We start from the raw sequence: 20008 nt of genomic DNA, 5'->3' as shown, positions 1-20008 counted from the left end.
TTACTAGGCCTGAGTGAGACTACCCTCCCTCGGCTGCGATGGCAGACATGGCCCCATCTACAAACAATTCGGTTTCTCAAATTACCCACCGGCTTTCCATCTCTGTTGGCTCCGGTAGCCAAGGTTGTCACATTCCTGCCGGGAGATTCCGTATTTTTCAGCCAGGTTCTCAGCTGTGATGGCCATGGGGGTCTTTATCATGGAATCAGTAAGGCCAGCCCAGAGAGTATCCTCCATCTAAGGGAGAAAAGAACAGTCAGATACAGAAAGTTGCAAGCATCCAAATTTTATTTTCAGATAAAACCTCTAAATCATGGCAGTATATGGGGGGGGGGGGGGGGGGCGGTGTTGGTGAAGCAAGATTACCTTTTTAAATTTTCTTTTTATTACATCACCGGGACTAATCATGTGTCCAGGGCAGATCAAACTCAGAGGAAACTTGCTAAAAATCCCCGCTCAGTCCAATCAAATCAACCTTCCACCACAACACCCCTACCCTCATTAGAACACTACTCCCTGCATATCAACCCACCACAACACCCCTACAATTATACCACCCATCCCATCACCCCTCCCTGCACATCAACCAACCACCATAAACACCCCAACAATCATAACACCCCATCATATCACCCCCTCCCTCCACATCAGCCCACCACTATGACACCCCTACAATCACAACACTCATCCCATCATATCACCCCTCCCTCCACATCAACCCATCGCCATAACAGCCCTACCTTCATATTACTCCTCCCTTCACCTCAACCCACCACAACATTTCTACAATCATTAGAACACTCATCCCATGATCTAACCCTTTCCTCCAAATCAACCCACCACCATAACAGCCATAGCCTCAGATTACCCCTCCCTCCACATCAACCCATTACCAGAACACCTCTATAATCATAACATCTATCCCATTAAATCGCCCTCCACATCAACCTCATCCCCATCATATCACCCCTACCCCCCCCCCCCCTCACCTAACTAGTTCTACCAAATAGGATCACTGGAGACCCTTACAAATTATCAAAAAAAAAAAAAAAAAATCGTGCTCCCCTGTCAAATTTGCATTTCAAATTCCCCTAATGGACTCTAGTTTTAGTCTCGTCATTAAGTCTGCTTCAATGGCTCGCTACATAAAATTCCCATCATTGCAGATTTCCTCATTTTTTAAATTAAGGCTATGGGAAAAAAAAAAAAAAAAAAAATACAGCTAGTGTGGTTCCAGCACTAACTATTACCAGGGCTCGGTACAGCATCACCAGTGCATACTGGGACACAAGACCACCGAACAGCATGGGCTGATGAGTAGGGACGCATTGAAATGAACATTCTGGGCCGAAAACCGAAAATGCAGGATGCCCTTGGCCGAAAATGACCTTTTTCCCCCAAATGATTTTAAAATAGATAGAAGAGGGGCATACGCCAGAAACAGGCAGCGACGTACACCAGTAGCTGCCACCCTGTCGCAGTATATGTACTGTGACGGGTTGGCAAGTGGTTAATTTAATTACCAATGGCATTTGTATTATGCAGCATGAGGGGGGTTAATGTATTGTCACTGCTGGTCACTGATGCATTGATTAGTGACCGACCAGTGGCAGTTAATTAACCCCTTTGTGCTGCATTAGTGCAACCAGTATCAGTGTTAATTAACACTGGTTGCACTGACACTGGTTGCACTAATGCAGCACAAAGGGGTTAATTAACTGCCACTGGTCGGTCACTAATCAATGCATCAGTGACAATACATTAACCCCCTCATGCTGCATAATACAAATGCCATTGGTAACCTCGCCTCAGCTCCCCCCCCCCAGCGCTGCAGTCCGTAGACCAGATGTGGCCCTCGGACCGCTTATCCCTCCACTGATACCAAAGAAGGAGCACCATTCCTCCCACTGATAACAATGGAGCACTATTCCTCCACAGACACCAGAGATGGGGAACCAATTCTCCCACTGACACGAATTGTGTAATTCTGTTTTTACTCCCACTGGACCACAAGCCTAAAGTCTGAAGGACAGTAAACTGGCCATTTTTAAAAAAAAAAAAAAAAAAAAAAAAAAAAAAAAAAAAAAAAAAAAAAAAAAACTTTGGAGACCCCTGCATTAGATCGATTGAAAGTTTGGGACATGAAATCCTACTGGTATGCGTCATCACCAACTTTAGGGTGGCTGTGAGGTCGGACAAGGCCATGTAACACAGCCAGCAAGGAGCCTGGGAAAACAGAGGCCAATGCGCTGCTCCAGGTGAAAGGTGTAATCCTGAGGACAGGTGGGACTGGGTGATAACCCCGGCTCCCATCCCTGTATACAACTTGGGAAAGAAAAAACAGCCAAGGACACAGACCAGGAAAGATTTACGCGTTTCACACCAACAACGCTTATTCAAAACTAGTGTGCAGCCAATTTCTTTCCCCAGCAAGGAGTCAGCTGCTTTGACATAAGGCAAGTTTTCTGTCTCCAAAACAAGCTCCTTGTGAGGAAGACAGGAGGGAGGGGCGCATGTAAGTGAGAGGACTGGAGAGAACAGGATTAATGTGGGGGGCAGTGAGAACTGTAAAGTGAAGAGGGCTGAAAAGTGTAATGTGGGGGGGGGGGGGGGGGAGAAATTATTTAAATAAGGGCAAGGTACTGTTGGGGGGTGGGGGGGATGTTTTTATCAAGCAAGTGTGAGAACACTACTGTGAAAGGGGTGAGAAAAAGGGGGGGGGGGGGGATGATGTAAAGGAGGGAGCTGAGGACACTCATTAGGGAGGGATCTTGATGTGAAGGGGGAGGGGACTGAAGTGCAGTGGGGGGTTCCTCACTCCGTTGATCCCCAATGAGCAGGCAGATGGCAGGTCCGTCTTCATTCACTGTGCAGAGATGGACCTGTCAGAGTCCTGCTCTCCATAGAGTAGAATGGGTGGCCGGATCAGGTCCGCCTGAAAAAGTAACAGCCGGACCCGATTGGTCCAATCGCGTGAAAGGGGCCTTTAATTACACACTTCGTGGGTAGGTCAGCCCATTTTAAATTTTACTGACCAGACCTCGGTGAATTGTAATTCAATATTCCTGCGCTAGAGCAACTGCACTTTCAGACTTTGAGTGCACAAATCGTAAATCACCCCCATTGCTGGCAGGTATGCTTTTATTCCAAAAGACTCTGTAGATTTCATCTGAAATTAAAGCTTTTATTCTTCCTGCCAGCAATGCTTTAATTAACCAGTTGAAGACCAGGCTTTTTCTGGCACTTTCTGCAGCAGTTTTTCAAACAATTTGAGGAACAAAAACATAAAACACACCACAATATTTTTGTAAAATAAGAGAGGTCATGCTGAGTATATAGATACCAAACATGTCACACTTTAAAATTGCACCTGCCCGCGCCACAGCAACAAACTAGGTAAAATTTTACTATCCATAGGAGACAATTAAAAAGTATTTACGGGTTACCACTTTAGATTTACAGGAGGAGGTCCACTGCTAGAATTACTGCCCATGATCAGACTCTCCAGGCGATACCTCACATGTGCGTGTGTGAGGGACCATCGCACGTGTTCACCTTTGCGTCCTAGCACGGGGAACATTACATTTTTATTTTATTTATTTTTTTAATTCTTAATTTTATATAGTAGAGCTGCATGATTCTGGATAAAAATGAGAATCGCAACTTTTTTTGCTTAGAATAAAGATCATGATTCTCTCACGATTCACGAAAATTGGGCTTTAATGTTTAGTTTTTTTTAAATTAATTTAAAAAAAAGTTTGTTTTTTTTTTTGTTATTTTTTTGTTTGTTTTTTTGGGGGAAAAAAAAAAAATACAGAGAGAAAGAAAGAAAGAGAAAGAAAGAGAAAAAAAGATAGATATTTTTTTTTTATTTGAGGGTTCTAAGTAATTTTCTAGCAAAACATACCGATTTTCACTTGTAACCAACAAGTGTCAGAAAAAGGCTTAGTCTTGTAGGTTATTTCTTAGTCCTGAAGTATACTCCACTTTTTACCTACAGGTAAGCCTATAATAATTATACCTACAGGTAAGGCTTATCTCCTAAACCTTGCGGTTTAGGAGATTTGTCCTGCATGCAGTCGCTGAAACCAGCGGCACATGTGTTCTGAAGGTCCGGTGGACCTTCAGAGCTCTTTGCCTGGAAAGTAACTCCCGCGCGCATGCCACTCACAGCGCCGGAGCCACCGAACCAGGAAGAGACAGAGGGAACATGGCGGCTCCCTCAGCGGTGATCGGGTGACCGTGTCGGGGCTTAATTTTTAAAAGGTAAGTATTTCATAATGAGCTAGTATGCAATGCATACTAGCTCATTATGCCTTTCTCCTGCAGGGTTTGTTTTTTTTTTTTTTTGGGTGAGTATACAACCGCTTTAGTCCCGGTTCACACTACCGCGACTTGTCAGGCGACTTAGCCGCCTGACAAGTCGCGGTCCATTCAGTGCAATTGGAACCATTCTAATAAGAGCGACTCAAGTCGCTCCGGCTTAGAAAATAGTTCCTGCACTACTTTTGACCGAAGTCAGAGCATTGACTTCAATATGTGAAGTCCGTGTAAGTCGCGCCGAAGTCGCGGTGCACGGCGACTTCACTAGTCGCCCCCAAAGTCGTGTCGCCATAGTGTGAACCGACTCTTAAACTGCCCTCCTTTACAGATGGAAGTTGATTCATTTGATCTCTAAGGCTCCATTCACACCTGGGCGTTTGAGCGTTTTTCAAAAAAAAAAAAAAAAAAAAACATTCCAAAACGCCCAACAAGTAAAACCCCATTCATTTAAATGGCCCCTGTTCACATCTGAGCGTTTTGCAAAACGCCTGTAGCTGAAAAAAGTACATGGGCTTCTTTTTGAGCCGATTACCAGCGTTTTTGATAGATGTCAATGCCTGCCTCCAAAAACGCCTGAAAATCGCGGTAAAAAAACGCTACGCTCAAGTGTGAATGCAGCCTAAGAACAAAATGATACATTGTAAAACATTGTGTTTATATAGTTATCCATCAGCCTCAACAATGTTGATAAACATTGAGGCTCTTTTTTTCTTTTTTTGACAGCTGTGAGTGAGCAGAGAACACCTCTGTAAGAATCGAGGAAATGCCATTTTAAGATCATGAGGGGGGGGGGGGGGGTGAATCGAGATACGAATATTTGTGCAGCTCTAATTTTATAGCTTTTTAACACTGTTGCTTTAAAATTTTTATGACTTTTATTGCGGTCACAATGAATGACAGGTACTCTTTATGGAGAGACCTGGGGTCAATAAGAACCCAAATTCCTTCTTTGCACTTGAGAAAAAAAAAAAAAAAAAAAAAAAAAAAAAAAAAACACACACAGTACCGGGATGCTGCCTGCAGCTGGTGACGACCAGGTACGTGATTTGGCAGCGAGTGGTTAAGGAACACAAGAGACATCATTTAAGACTGGCCTATGATTTCAAACCCAGAAGAAGACTGAGCAAACTAGTCAGAGCCAACAAGGGAGATCATGGTCGTCGTAGCGCTGGAAATGTCCCTGGCAGGCACTTCTGCCATTACATGCAAACAAGCTGCTCATAATTGAACATTAGAGCCAATTCTGTGGATTCTGTTCAGCTTTAAGAGGTTACCATTGAAGGAGTACTGTTAGGCCCCGTTCACACTGGGGCAACGCTACTTCCCGGGGCGACCTCACAGGTCGCGGCGCGGCTGCTCGCACCGCGACCTCGGAGCGGCCGGCACGGACTTCATAACATTGAAGTCAATGCAGGTCACCCCAAAGAAGCTCCGGACCCTTTTTCTAAGTCGGAGCGACTTGTGTCGCTCCTATTAGAACGGGTCCACAGCATCTCTATGGCAGGCGACCTACGGAGACCTGTCAGGTGACCAGGTGTGAACGGGGGCTAAGTGCTACAGTAAACAGACATTTTAAACAAAATGTACCCTTATGACCTCGTGGCACCAGTTTGGCCCTGTGCATAAAGGCATGATATGAGGACTTGACTTTGGGGTGAAGGAACTCGAGTGACCTACATAGAGCCCCAATCTCAACCCTACTGAACACCTTTGGGATGAATTGGAATGCAGGTTGTAAGCCAGGCCTTCTCATCCAACATCAGTACCTAACCTTGCAATTTTTTTTTTTTTTTGGGCTAAATGGTAACAAATTCCTGCAGACACTCCCAAATGTTTCTGGAATGTCTTCCCAGAAGAGTAGAGTATAGGATGTTCCAACTACAAGAGGTAGGAGCCCCTGGTTTGGGAATAGAATTTTTCCAACAAGCTTATATAGGTGTAATGGTCAGGTGACCACAAAATATTGGCCATATAGTGTATAAGACAGGAGAGACCCATTCGCCCCCACCGGATAAATGGAAATCTAACTTTTGAAAGTGGACACTTAAGGGAGATTACTGGAATTTGATGATTCTCAAAGCACTGAGAAGGCTTCCTGTATACGGCATTATTACTTCATGATTTCACTTGTCTGCAGATGTTCTTTAATAGGAACTTTAAAATTCCTTACAGCAACCAGTTATATACATATTTGTGGTGGGGAAAAAAAAAAAAAAAAAGCACACCAGAATCTCATTGGTTGTTAAAGGGCAGTACAGAAAGTTCTCATCAGAGGTGCAAGTCCAATGTTTTTGTCAGACTTTCCCCAACAATGTTTGTACCTTGAGATCCACTCCCAGCTTGGTTCCAAATCGGATATTTCGCACGGCATAAGGAGACTGACTCATGCTCTCCGACCCTCCGCACAGGACGATCTCCGACTCTCGTAAGGCGATTTCCTGGGGTAAGTAAAGAGAAGAAATTTTGTGATTTAATCAGATCCGAAATGGCCTTTCCATTTCAACCTGCAGTCAGTCTACATTTATAAATAAAGATCTACATCTGCATCCATGTAATATGATTAGGGATGCACCGATCCGACTTTTTTGGACCCGATACCAATATCTGGCGTTGTGAAATTGCCGATACCGGAACCGATCCGGAGCTACACACAAAGCAAGCGGCTGCAGTACAGAGCAAAGCCGCTGCTTCATGTCTATGGCTCCTCCATTCACAGGCGGAGTGCATCTGATATCACTCCGCCTGTGAGCCGGACCTATACAGGAAGTAGCGGCTCCCATCCCATACTACTACTGCACCAAGTAAGGGATGGCTGAGCCGTTACTCAGCAAAAACCGGATCGGCCCGTGGATCGGTCAATGTTAACGATCCCCCGATCCATCAAAAATGGCCATATCGGCGCAGATATCCGATCATCGGATCGTTGCATCCCTAAATAGGATTACGCTCTGTAGGCAGATATTGTGCTATCAGAAAAAGTAAAGCTGCACTTGAAAGCAAAAACTCCAACCAAAACCTTTTATTAATTTTTGTATAGAGTGGTAAAGGGTTAAAGCCTCTGGTAGGTATTGCTGTCCTGATTGGGAAGATTTGCCCCCACTTCCTGCAGGGGCACAAAGTGATGAGAATCTTTTCAACATGGACACAAAGTCCTTATGGGCCGGGGCAAAGGAGGTGTGGCTGAGCTGTTGAATTTTTTTTTTTTTTTTTTTTTTTAAAAAGGGGGGGGGGGGTGAGAGAAGAGTGACACAATGAGCTTACTATTTTATGCATGAAGATAAAGATAAGAGCCTTGTGTGTGCAGCAGCCCCCCTCAGACAAGTATGTGTGATATTCAAATCGCATGAAACTGCAATTCAAGCAGCGCAAAATTCCACTACAAACTACTAAAGTGCAAATAAGGGAGTACACAATAAAGAATAAATATTTTACTTTGTATCAACATATATATATTAAATAAAATACTGCAAATAGATATAAAAAGTGCTATATAAATAAACTGCATTCAGTGATATGTGCAAAAAGATCAGAACATCCACAATTATTATAAAGTCCAACACATTATGCCCATGTGTCAGGTGAATACAACCATTGGAAATTATTCGGACCATGCAGGTAGTTGGAAAATAGTGATGGTGGAACCCTCCAGGCACCTTCAGAATAGAGAAGTAGTAGATCTGTTGACATATGCCAACCAGAGATCACAAATTGCTTATGGGATTGCCAAGCTCAGGATCCACTGCTCCGGACACACGCCTCGGTTTGAACCTACCCTGAACGCATGCTGCTCTACTCACTTCCTGAAGCAGGACGGCTTTCTGTTGAAGTGCAGGTAACCGCAATTTGAAGGCTGCGTATCACAGGAAGATTGGGCTTGATTAATGCTGTTAAGCAGAGTATGACGGATGATGCCCATGGGGCAATTTTAGAGAGTTTGTTACATTTTTTTTAATAAACCTGGATCAATTTACTCCAATAATGCACTGAGGAGTCAGTTTTTATCTTTGGCTTGAGATCATCTCACAGGAACTTCCCTCAGAAGAGTGTCCGGAGCAGTGGATCCTGAGCTTGGAAATCCCATAAGCGTTTTGTGATCTTTTGTTGGCATGTGTGTCAACAGAGATCTACTACTTCTGGTGAGTCTCCAATTCTGAAGGTGCCTGGAGGGTTCCACCATCACTATTTTCCAACTACCTGTATGGTCTGAATAATTTCCACATGGGCATAATTTAATTTTGTTGGACTTTATAATAATTGTGGATGTTCTGTTCTTTTTGCACATAGCACTCAATGCACTTTATTTGTACACACTTGATTAATATAGAACTTTATATATCTATCTATCTACACATACTCATATTGGCAAAGGAAGGATTTGTTGACACAAAGTATATTTATTCTTTATTGTGTACTCCCTTATTTGCACTTCTAGTGGTTTGTAGTGGAATGTTGCATGGTTTGAATTGCAGTTTCATGAGATTTGAATATTACACAGACTAATACCCGTGGTGTTTGGAGCAGCAGCAATTCCCTGTTATGGAGTTTAAATTGGCGCGAGTGTTTAATACTTACTTACCCATTGTCCACGAGTGTCTCAAGCGTCTGAGACACTCCTGATTGGCTGAGACACAGCAGCGGCGCCATTGGCTGCCGCCAAAGTCAGCTAGCCAATCAGGAAAGAGGGGGCGGGGCTGGGGCTCTGTGTCTGAATAGACACAGGGAGCTATGACTAGGCTCGAGTGCCCCCATAGCAAGCAGCTTGCTGTGGAGGCACTCAGAGAGGGGGGGGGGCAGGATCATAGAAGAGGGATCCGGGCTGCTCTGTGAAAAGCCACTGCAACAGAGCAGGTTTGTTATTTTTTATAGGTAAAAAAAAAAAAAAAACACGGGACTTTATAATCACTTTAAGGCCCCATTCACACTAGTGCGACTTGTCCAGGGATTTTAGACCGCAAAAATCGCATGACAAGTCGTTTTCCCACTATTTTCAATGAGCCCCATTCATATCAGTGCGTTTTGAAGTCGCACCGACTTCAAAGTAGTTCCTGCACTACTTTGCCACGATTTTAATGCGTTTTGAGGCATATAGCCTTGCCATTGCTTTCAAAATCGCGGCAAAAAAAGCGCGGTAAAATTGCGTCGCATAAGTGTGAAAGGGGCCTAAAGTGATATTAAAGGCGGAGTATTTTTTTTTTTCATTAAAAATAAACAGACGACATGTTATACTTACCCGTTCTGTTTAATGGTTTTGCACAGATCCTCCCCTTTTCGGGTCCCTTGCTGGCACTCCTCGCCCCTTCCTCCTGCCGAGTGCCCCCACAGCAAACAGCTTGCTATGGGGGCTCCTGAGCTGCTGTGCTGTCTGTGTGGCTCAGCCCATTCCCCACTCTCTCCTCATTGGCTCACTGGCTTAGAATGCATTAAGGTAAAAAACACACTTGAGCCTTTAGGCCCCTTTCACACTTGTGCGACTTGTCCTGCGATTTGGGACTGCAAAAAAAAAAAAAAAAAAAAAAAAATCACATGACAAGTCGTTCTCCATTACTTCCGATGAGTACCATTCATATCGGTGCGACTTGAAGTCCCACCAACTTCAAAGTAGTCCCTGCACTACTTTGGCCCGATTTTGATGCGTTTTGAGGTCCAAAGACCCAGGCATTGCTTCAAGCCCAGTCAAAATCGCAACAAAATTGAAGTAAAATCGAGCAACTTAAGTCGCACAAGTGTGAAAGAGGCCTTACAACTACTTTAACCTTACACCCCCCCCCCCCATTTCAGCAATGGCTCCCCTACCAGCAGTGACAGCTCCACTTACCCAGCTACATCCTCTATCTCCTCCCAGCAGTGACTACACACGCTTTTGAGTGCAAAAACATACAAAAAAGGTACACCCCCATGTTTACAGAATGCAATGGCTGCTAGAAAACCTCTTTAGAATACAACCCAAATTATCCACAGACAGGAGGCTACAATCACTCAATTTGGCCATTTGAATCTATTATTATTATTCGGAATGTTCACAGCCATGGGCACCAATAAAGAAACTTCTGACCAAGCTAAACTTTCCTATTAAGGGAGTGCTCTGACATGACAGCTGGAAGAGTGCAGTCAGATCATCTGTGCAGAAAAGTTGCACATGGGAGGCATCTTCTTTGTTTATTGGGTGCTTTGGCAGAGTTACACTTTAGGCAAGCAATGATAAACTATGAACACCTAAGCTGACATACCTGGCATCCATTGACGACAGACTGGAAGCCAGAACCGCACAGTCTGTTGACCGTTAGAGCCGGGACAGGAATGGGGATGCCGACACGGAGGCCTATATGTCTGGTCAAGTAGATGGCATCACTGGCAGTCTGCAACAAGAAATACAGATTCAGATTAATGGTGGGCTCAGAAAAACACTTCTGTACAGCTACTATAGCCAATAGCCAGAATTAAAAGACACTTCTAGAACTTTTCACAATGCATTCATCACACGGGAATAATTTTGACATATATAAAATATCTAAACAAGGAAAAAAAAATAAATAAATAAGAATAAAATTTATATATAAAAACTTTAAGCAGGTGTATTTGTCCTGCTAGCCTGCGAATAAAACCTGATGGGAGTCAATGATGTACTATCTAGAAGGTAAAGCAATAACATCTTCACGTCTCCCCCAACTAAGCTTACCACTCCCCACCTACAAAAAAAAAAAAAAAACACCCCCCCCCCCCCCCCCCAACTCAACTGTAGTGCTCACTTTCAATCTGGATCTGTCCCCTCCAGTATATGTTCTCAGTCTTCCACCCAGTGTCACTTAAACCGGAGGACTGTTGACAGACAGTAGATGGCCCCATACCCCGAAAGAGCATCACCACTGTGCCCTGTAGTCATTTTGTAGAATTCTTCATTATACATTAGCATTAGTGTACCCGTTTTAGAACAGACACGGTTGGGTGATGGGGAGAGTTGGGTTGATAGCAGGGGCAGAGAGGGGTGAGGTTAGTCATGTGTTGGTGGTAACAGTGAGGGAGCAGGAGTTGCCGGGTGGAATTCAGTGTTCAGGTGCAGCGTTTCTGGTGGTGGTGGTTGGGGGGTGAGGGTCTGGCGCAGTGATGGGAGGGGAATGAAGGTCTGCTGCAGTGATGGGAGGGGGAATGAAGGTCTGCTGCAGTGATGGGAGGGGGAATGAAGGTCTGCTGCAGTGATGGGAGGGAAGGAGGGAGGGGATGAAGGTCTGCTGCGGTGATGGGAGGAGGGGGACAAGGGTCTGGTGCAGTGGTGGTGGTGGGGGAGGGGGTGTGAGTGAATGCAAGAGGGTCGAGGGGCCACGGTACATATACAAATTGTGTGTGTACGGCTAACCCCCCCCCCCCCCCCTCAACAGGGCTCCACCACTTCTGTGTTAAATTGCCAAACACTACTTGACCTCTCTACATTCAGTGCGGTCCTCTTCCTGTGCCACCATTCACTTCCAGGCCAGTCAGTGTCATTCAATAAGGAACACCCACTGCTGAGGAATATCCCATGGCATCACTGAATCAGCATAAAAACTGCAGGGGAGGGGGGGGGGGGCGGATAAAATAAAAAAATAAATAAAAAAAGTTGTATGTTATTAAGGCTACATTCACACCTGAGTTTGCGCGTTTTTATCGCGATTTACAGGCGTTTTTTGATTGAATAGATACCAATGGAAAACGCCTGTAATCTGCCCTAAAAGAAGCTCATGTACTTTTTTCAGCGTTGGGCGTTTTGCTTACAGCGTCAAAACGCTCAGATGTGAACAGGGGCCATTGAAATGAATAGGATTTGTCTTGTTGGGCGTTTTGAGAGCTGATCCTAGAGCAGAAAAACTCCCCAAAAACGCCCCAAAACGCCTACATGTGAACGAAGCCGAAGAGTTGGCTCACACCACTGCAACATATACCATCAGCGGTGTGGTTAGTGGTGAAATCCGCTGCAGATTGCAACTGCAGTGCATTTTGAAGACGGTGCAGGAAACGTCTGTGGAAAAGTGGGTTTCCTGCACCGCGCTCGGATGTGAACAGGCACCTAAAGAGATTCAAGTGGGACTAGAGGGATTTCTCCTCATCCATTCGACTGGGGACAACTAAAATTTTGGACTCTCCCCCCTCACTTTCTTTGTGACAACAATCACCAGTACAAAATGACCAGACAAACAATACATTCTTTCATACCTGAGCGACATTTCCAAAAATCACACTGTCCACAGCATCAGGGGCCACATTGCCCGCAGCAAGGGCGGCTTTTGCTGCAATCTCTCCCAAGTCTGTTGCGCTGTGATCCCTGAGAACTCCCCCAAAGGTACCAAATGGGGTTCTCTTTGCAGCAACAATAAAAACACCTAGAAAACAAAAAGAGAAACGGAATATTAGCAAACACCATACATTACAATCTCTTTCAGATGTTCCAACATGTGTGGTCAGAATTTCCCCCACGCCGTAGCTGTAGTATGCTAAACTCAAGAATCATGGGTAATAAACAAAAAAAAAAAAAAAAAAAAAAAAAAAAAAAAAAAAAAAAAACACACACACACACACACACACACACACACACACACACACACAACACACACACACACGCAAACAGGGTCTCTAATGGAACGGCACCTTGAGCCTCAGTTCTGCAAGCTACAGTGCTATCAACCTCCACATATTACATAGGAAATTTGCCGGGGTAGGAATTTTAAAAGTTTAGCTCCTGCCAAAATACTCTTTTCTTTGGATGGTATAACATTTTCTGAACCTCTTGTCAGATTTTTTTATTGCCGTTATCTTGCTTGGAAGATGCACATTGCAGTGGTCACCAAAACAGGAAGCCAGGAAAATCTCCCTTATGGGGACACATTTAGCATAAAAATACCTGTTACGCCAAAAACATGGGTACTTGCAGACTTTTCATGAACATGGAGGAATGCTGTTTGGCTACTATACTCAACCAGCAGACGCAATGGTTAATCAGTATGCAGATTAGCAAAGTCACAGAAGAGACCTGATCTGTACATTTGTTCAAGGTCAGCAATGCAAAGTCTCAGTGCAAGGCAATAAGCATGACAACCAGGCCACTTCCAAGGGAGAGGTCAGCTATGACAGCCTCTAGATTACACTCATGGCAGGTTTACTTTGAAAATGCCTTGCATTTTTTTTTTTTTTTATCCAAATCATGAAGGGTGAGACCCTCTGTCAGGTTTTTAATACAGTATGTGCACCCATTATGGGGACTTCCTGTCCCTAAAGCAGAAAGTGAGGGGGAATCTCCCCAGAGTGGCCACAGACAACTATAGTCACCTGAAAAAGGTTCTCCACCTTCCCAGCTTGATCCAGAGTCAATGCAGCCAGCAACAGGGATCCTGATCACCGCCACTCCAATACCGAATCACCAGTCAGTGCAGCCAGCAACAGGGATCCTGATCACCGCCACTCCCAATACCGGGTCACTGGAGTTAGTGCTGCCAGCAACAGGGATCCTGATCACCGCCACTCTAATACCGGGTAACCAGCCAGTGCAGCCAGCAACTGTGTTCCTGCTCCATTTCCACTCCAATACCGGGTAACCAGACAGTGCAGCCAGCAACAGTGATCCTGATCACCACCACTCCAATACCGGGTCACCAGTCAGTGCAGCCCGCAACAGTGATCCTGATCACCGCCACTCCAATACTGGGTCACCGGAGTCAGCAACAGGGATCCTGATCACCGCCACTCCAATACCGGATCACCAGTCAGTGCAGCCAGCAACAGTGATCCTGATCACCGCCACTCCAATACCGTGTCACCAGTCAGTGCAGCCAGCAACAGTGATTCACATCGTAAATAATCCTGATCACCGCCACTCCAATACCGGGTCACCGGAGTCAGCGCAGCCAGCAACAGTGATCCTGATCACCGCCAGTGCAGCCAGCAACTGTGTTCCTGCTCCATTTCCACTCCAATACCGGGTAACCAGACAGTGCAGCCAGCAACAGTGATCCTGATTACCGCCAGTGCAACACCGGGTCACCAGACAGTGCAGCCAGCAACTGCGTTCCTGCTCAATTTCCACTCCAATACCGGGTAACCAGTCAGTGCAGCCAGCAACAGGGATCCTGATCACAGCCACTTCAATACCGGGCCACCAGTCAGTGCAGCCAGCAACAGGGATCCTGATCACCGCCACTCCAATACCGGGTCACCAGACAGTGCAGCCAGCAACTGCGTTCCTGCTCAATTTCCACTCCAATACCGGGTAACCAGTCAGTGCAGCCAGCAACAGTGATCCTGATCACAGCCACTCCAATACCGGGCCACCAGTCAGTGCAGCCAGCAACAGTGATCCTGATCACTGCCGCTCCAGTACTGTGTCACCAGTCAGTGCAGCCAGCAATACAGTTCAGTTGATAAAGAAAAAAATATTATAATTATTTTTGCAACTTGTATGGTGAGCTTTAAGCTAGTCATACATTACACAATCTCCATTAGATCCACCATCTACTATGTAGAATAAGGGCCTAGTAGATTTGATCTGTCCTCATACCATAGTTTTGGTCGATTTAAAGGAGATTGTACAATCTGTTAGTATAGTGTATTGCCAGTTTAAGACTAATGCTGCACTGGAATACGGTCTGTACTCACTTACTGCCATCTCTCCTCTGCGCCCCCCCATTTCAGAGGATATTTGTCATCCCTTCAACTTCACTGTCACAGGGACAGGAAGTGAGGGGAAATCTCCCCTATGGGGGACGCAGGAAAAACCCAAAAATGGTTCTAATACTTTGCCACTTTTTTTTTGCGTAAACAAAGGATTTGACTATAATTGGGTCCTGGTGGGTGAATTTTATAAAAGTGCCCTCCGTGCACATGTGTGAAGTTAGGAGGCGGGCCCCCAGGCTGGAATGGACCCTGCAATCCATATACAACTGCTGCGTCTTTCATGTCCAGGTGAAGAAATGTCACCAGCACACCAAGAATTCCTCAAAATGGGTCCAAAGCGTTATTTTCGTGGCCAACATAAGGCAAGTTTTTTTTTTTCCCCCCAGGCAAGTAAGGAAGGGGCCCTGCATGGCTCCAAAAAGTTGCCTTTACGTTAACCATGTGAGCATGAAAAAATAGCTTTGGACACATTTTGAGGAATCCTTGGTGTGCTGGTGACAGACATCTCTCCGCCTGCAGACAGAGGAGCCATACAGAGGAAGCACTCGGCTCTCTACTGCAGCCATGTGCTTCCTCTGTATGACTCCTCCTCTCACAGGCGAAGTGCGCTGGATATCACTCCGCCTGTGAGCCGGTACTACGGAGGAAATAGCGGCTCCATTCTCACAGTCTTGACAGCTGAGCTTTGCCACCGCCACCCTCAGCCCTGCTGGGAGATCCATAGAGCCTGGCATACCACAGAGACCGATACCAAAGATATCACAGAGACCGATACCCAAGATACCCACATAGTCTGCAAAATAAGTAGAAAAGGTATGTGCATTAGTGTGTGTAAATTGTTGCAATATGTTTTTAATACCCAGCTGTGTTCTGTCATAATAAAATGTCATGTCCTTGTTCATACATGTTGGGGGGTGTTGCGGCGGCGCGGAGTGCCACCTCCCTGAAATGAGTTTTTGCAAGTTGAGATGTCTGTGGTGACATTTCTTCGCTTGGGTTGTTTACGGTTTACAGCCTGCGGTCGGTACAACACCCAGGAAGGTGTGCGTGGGGAATATTGTGTTTGGACTTACTGAAGTCTAGGGGTCACCTCACACTGAGCCCTCCAGAGGGCGCCACACTCTAACCTGCTGGCAGTGCAGAGCAACCAAACATCGGCCTTCACTTTGTAAACATGAGCGGTGGAATCAGGTTGCCATGGCAACAAAGAACAATTTCCCCACCTTTATTTTTAAAGAGTTAGGTCACCTTAAGCAATAAACGGTCGATGCCGATAAGGGGGCGCCTGTAGATGAAAATCAAACTGTGCAGCTCTGACTAAAGTTGAAAAAATGTCCTTGCTATAGGTGTAGGCCATTTACTTACCTTATAAAGCCTGACTGGAATACCCCCAGGACGTGGCCAAGTGAGGCCTTGTCAGCACTACTCCCCTGCATCACAGGAGGGAGCTCTTTACTTTGATTCAAACCCCGTCACATACTCTCCCTCCCCTGATGATGTAGCTCTGAGTTTAGTGTTGGAGAGCTCACTCCAGTGATGGTGGAGGTGAGCAGTAATGACTAGGCCTCTACTGTCCAGTTTTGCCGCACATCAATGCCCATGAGAAAGGGTCCCAACGTGTGTTGCACTGCGACTATTGGCAGGCGCAGTGGGGCCCCAGAAGTAATGAATTGCACCAATGCGTTTTGAGTGTTCTCGCACATTACTAATGTAAAACTTAGGCTACATTCACATTACAGTGTGCCGCAAACGCACAAAAAAATAAAAACGTGCTAAAAAAATAAATAAAAAAAAGGGCACATGAGCTAGTTTGCTGCATACATCCTGTCCACCTAATTGTGATTTTGCGTGCGTTCGAGAAGCACTATAGTGTGGATGCAGACTCCAAAACTCCTCCCCGCACGGTAAGGCCTCATGCACACAGAGTTTTTACAGCTGCTTTTAGGAGCGTCACGCTTTTTTTTTTTTTTTTTTGCGGCTTAAAAACGCCCCTCCATGTTATTCTATGGACTCATGCACACAGGATTTTAGGAGCTGTAAGCAGCATAGGCGTTTTTAAGCTGTTAAAGAAAAAAAAAAAAAAAAAAAAAAAAAAAACAAACTTAAAAACTCCAATTAACGCGGCTATTCAGCGCTTATCAGCGTTTTTGAGCCATAGACTTTTGTGGGAGTGTAGTTTTGCTAACAAAAACGAAAGAACGCTGAAAAAACTTCTACAGCTACAGCTTTCTACTGGCGTTTTGATAACGTCCCGTGTGCATGAGGCCTTAGGCTCCTTTCACACCTGAGTATCATTTTCAAGCGTTTATTTGGGCCTTTTTCCAGGTGCTTGCAGGCAGGCCTTGACCTCTAAGGGCTCTTTCACACGGGCGATCTGATCCGCCTAAAAAACTGACAGGTGGATCTGATCGGATCCTCCATGCAGCTCTATGGGGCAGCGGATGTCAGCGGGAGACACCTCCGCTGACACCCGCTGCCATCCGCATCCGATCCTGTCCGGATGGAAACCCTATTTTTCCATCTGTTCTCATCAGTGATCGGATGAGAGCGGACAGGCGGTCCGCTCTCATCCGATCCCCCATAGAGGGCAGGGGGCAGCGACACCTCCCTCTCCGCAAGCGGAGACGGAGCTGTCATCCGCCGGCTCAGCGGGGATCGATCCCTGCTGAGCAACACGGATCCGCCTACGGAGGCGGACCGTGTGAAAGAGGCCTTAAAAAAAACCTTTGTAATCTGCCAAAAAGGAAGCTCATGTACTATTTTTGAGCTTCAGGCGACAAAACGCTCCATATGTGAACAGGGGCCATTGAAATTAATGGGATTTTGCGCGTTGGGCATTTTGAGACTTCAGAGATGAGCGTTTTAGGAGCTGAAATACGCTCAGGTGTGAACAGGGCCTTAGAGTCGGTTCACACTACTCCGACTCAAAGTCGCCCCGACCTTTGGGCGAGTTTGAAGTCGCCCGTGCAGCACAACTTCATCGCGGCTTGCAACCGACTTCTCATAATAGAAGTCAATGCAAGTCGCTCCAACTTCGCCCAAAAATAGTGCAGAAACCTCTGATTAGAACGGTTCCATTGTGCAGCATTGGGAGCTACTTGGACAAGTCGTAGTGTGAACCGGCTCTTAGGCTACATTCACACCTGAGCGTAGCGTTTTTCGCGCGTTTTTTACCGCGATTTTTGCAGCGTTTTTTACCGCGATTTTTACCGCGATTTTTGTGCAGGCGTTTTTAGATTGAATAGAGATCAATGGAAAACGCCTGTAATCTGCCCAAAAAGAAGCTCATGTACTTTTTTGAGCGTTGGGCGTTTTGTATACAGCGTCAAAACGCTCAGATGTGAACAGGGGCCATTGAAATGAATAGGATTTGTCTTGTTGGGCGTTTTGAGAGCTGATCCTAGAGCAGAAAAACGCCCCAAAAACGCCCCAAAACGCCTAGATGTGAACGGAGCCTTATTGTTACAAGGATGTTTACATTCCTTGTGACATTAATATAAAAAACGTAAAATAAGGGAATATAAATAAATAATAATTTAAAGCGCCCCGTGCTCGGGTGCAGAAGCGAATGCATACATAAATCGCGCCCCCAAATGTAAACAGTGCTCAATCCACACATGTGAGGTATAGCCGCGATCGTTAGAGCGAGATCAATCATTGTAGCCCCAGACCTCCTCTGTATCTCTAAACAGGTAACTGTTAACATTTTTTTTTTTTTTTTTAAAGCATCGCCTATAGATATTTTTTAAGTACCGTAGTTTGTCGCCATTCCACAAGTGTGTGCAATTTTAAAGTGTGACATGTTAGGTATTTACTCGGCGTAACATCTTTCACATTATACAAAAAATATTGGGCTAACTTTACCATTTTTTTTTTTTTTTTTAAATTAATTAATGAAAGTGTATTTTTTTCCCCAAGATAAATTGTTGGAAATGTCGCTGCGCACACTGTAACGCACACTAATATATATATATATACATACATACACACACACACATTTGGGGGGTTCAAAGTCATTTTCTAGCAAAAAAAATACTGATTTTATATTGTATTCAACAAATGTCAGGCTTAGGCTGGCCATACACTGTACAATTTTCTTGCTCAGCTTTCTTTTAGACTTACCAAAACCATATAATAGGCGGTCAGACCTAAACACTTTCAATGTGTTTGCAATCAGGCCGGCCCTTGCACTACATATTTGAAGGTAAAGCCCCTTTCACACTTGTGCGACTTAAAAAAAAAATCACACGATTTTACTGCGACTTTGTTGCCACGATTTTGATGCGATTATGACTGGGATTGAAGCAATGCCTGGGTCTTTGGACCTCAAATACTTTGAAGTCGGTGGGACTTCAAGTCGCTCAGATATGAACGGTACTCATTGGAAATAATGGAGAACGACTTGTCATTGCGATTTTTGCAGTCCCAAATCACAGGACAAGTCGCACAAAGTGTGAAAAGGGGTCTAAATCTAAAAACGAATTGAATAAGAAAATTGTATAGGAGTATGGCCAGCAGTCTCCAAAGGGGTTAAATAAAGTTTATTTCTATATTTAAAATTAAAAAACAAATCCCACCCCAGGGATAGTGTCTGCCCCGCCCAGTAGTGCTGGGAATAGCCGCTACACCGGGGAAGTTCCATTAATAAAGTATAAGAGGTCCATCCAGGTCCAGTCCCCCCTCCCCCCGGGTCTCACCTCTGAGCAGAGCCATGAGTAGTCAGGGTACAGCTGTCACCGGATAAGGTCGCTCCTCGCTGGGCCTGTTCTCCTTCACAGCCTCATTATCAGGGTCAAAGTCCTCCCATCCCCGCCCAGCTCCTCCCAACCCTCACCCGGCTCCTCCCATCCCCGCACCCGGCTCCTCCCATCCCCGCCCAACTCGCACACGGTTCCTCCCAGCCCGGCACAGGGCTCCTCCCACCTCTGCCCAACCCGTACAAGCCTCCTCCCGCGTTCAGCTTCCATCAAGCGTGCAACTCCTCCCACATTACAGCCCCCCGCCTCCAGGCATGGCACGGCCCCTCCCACATTACATGCAAGCCCTTCAG

General features: G+C 45.5%; 1 protein-coding gene across 1 annotated transcript in view; it reads right to left on the bottom strand.

The window, feature by feature from the left end:
- ACAA2 (acetyl-CoA acyltransferase 2) overlaps positions 1-19774 on the bottom strand; it is a 38451-nt gene extending 18677 nt beyond the window's left edge. The window contains exons 1-5 of the mRNA XM_082244205.1: positions 19656-19774; positions 12508-12674; positions 10551-10679; positions 6645-6761; positions 90-237 (exon numbers count right to left, since the gene is read on the bottom strand). Of these exons, the coding sequence (XP_082100331.1) occupies positions 90-237; positions 6645-6761; positions 10551-10679; positions 12508-12674; positions 19656-19671 (577 nt within the window). The 5' untranslated portion in view covers positions 19672-19774. The remainder of the gene's footprint in view (positions 1-89; positions 238-6644; positions 6762-10550; positions 10680-12507; positions 12675-19655) is intronic.
- Positions 19775-20008: the final 234 nt, after the last annotated feature.

This window comes from Pelophylax lessonae (genome assembly GCF_965119305.1).
Source record: "Pelophylax lessonae genome assembly, chromosome: 1".
NCBI lineage: Eukaryota > Metazoa > Chordata > Amphibia > Anura > Ranidae > Pelophylax > Pelophylax lessonae.
This window is presented reverse-complemented; position numbering and strand designations above follow the sequence as displayed.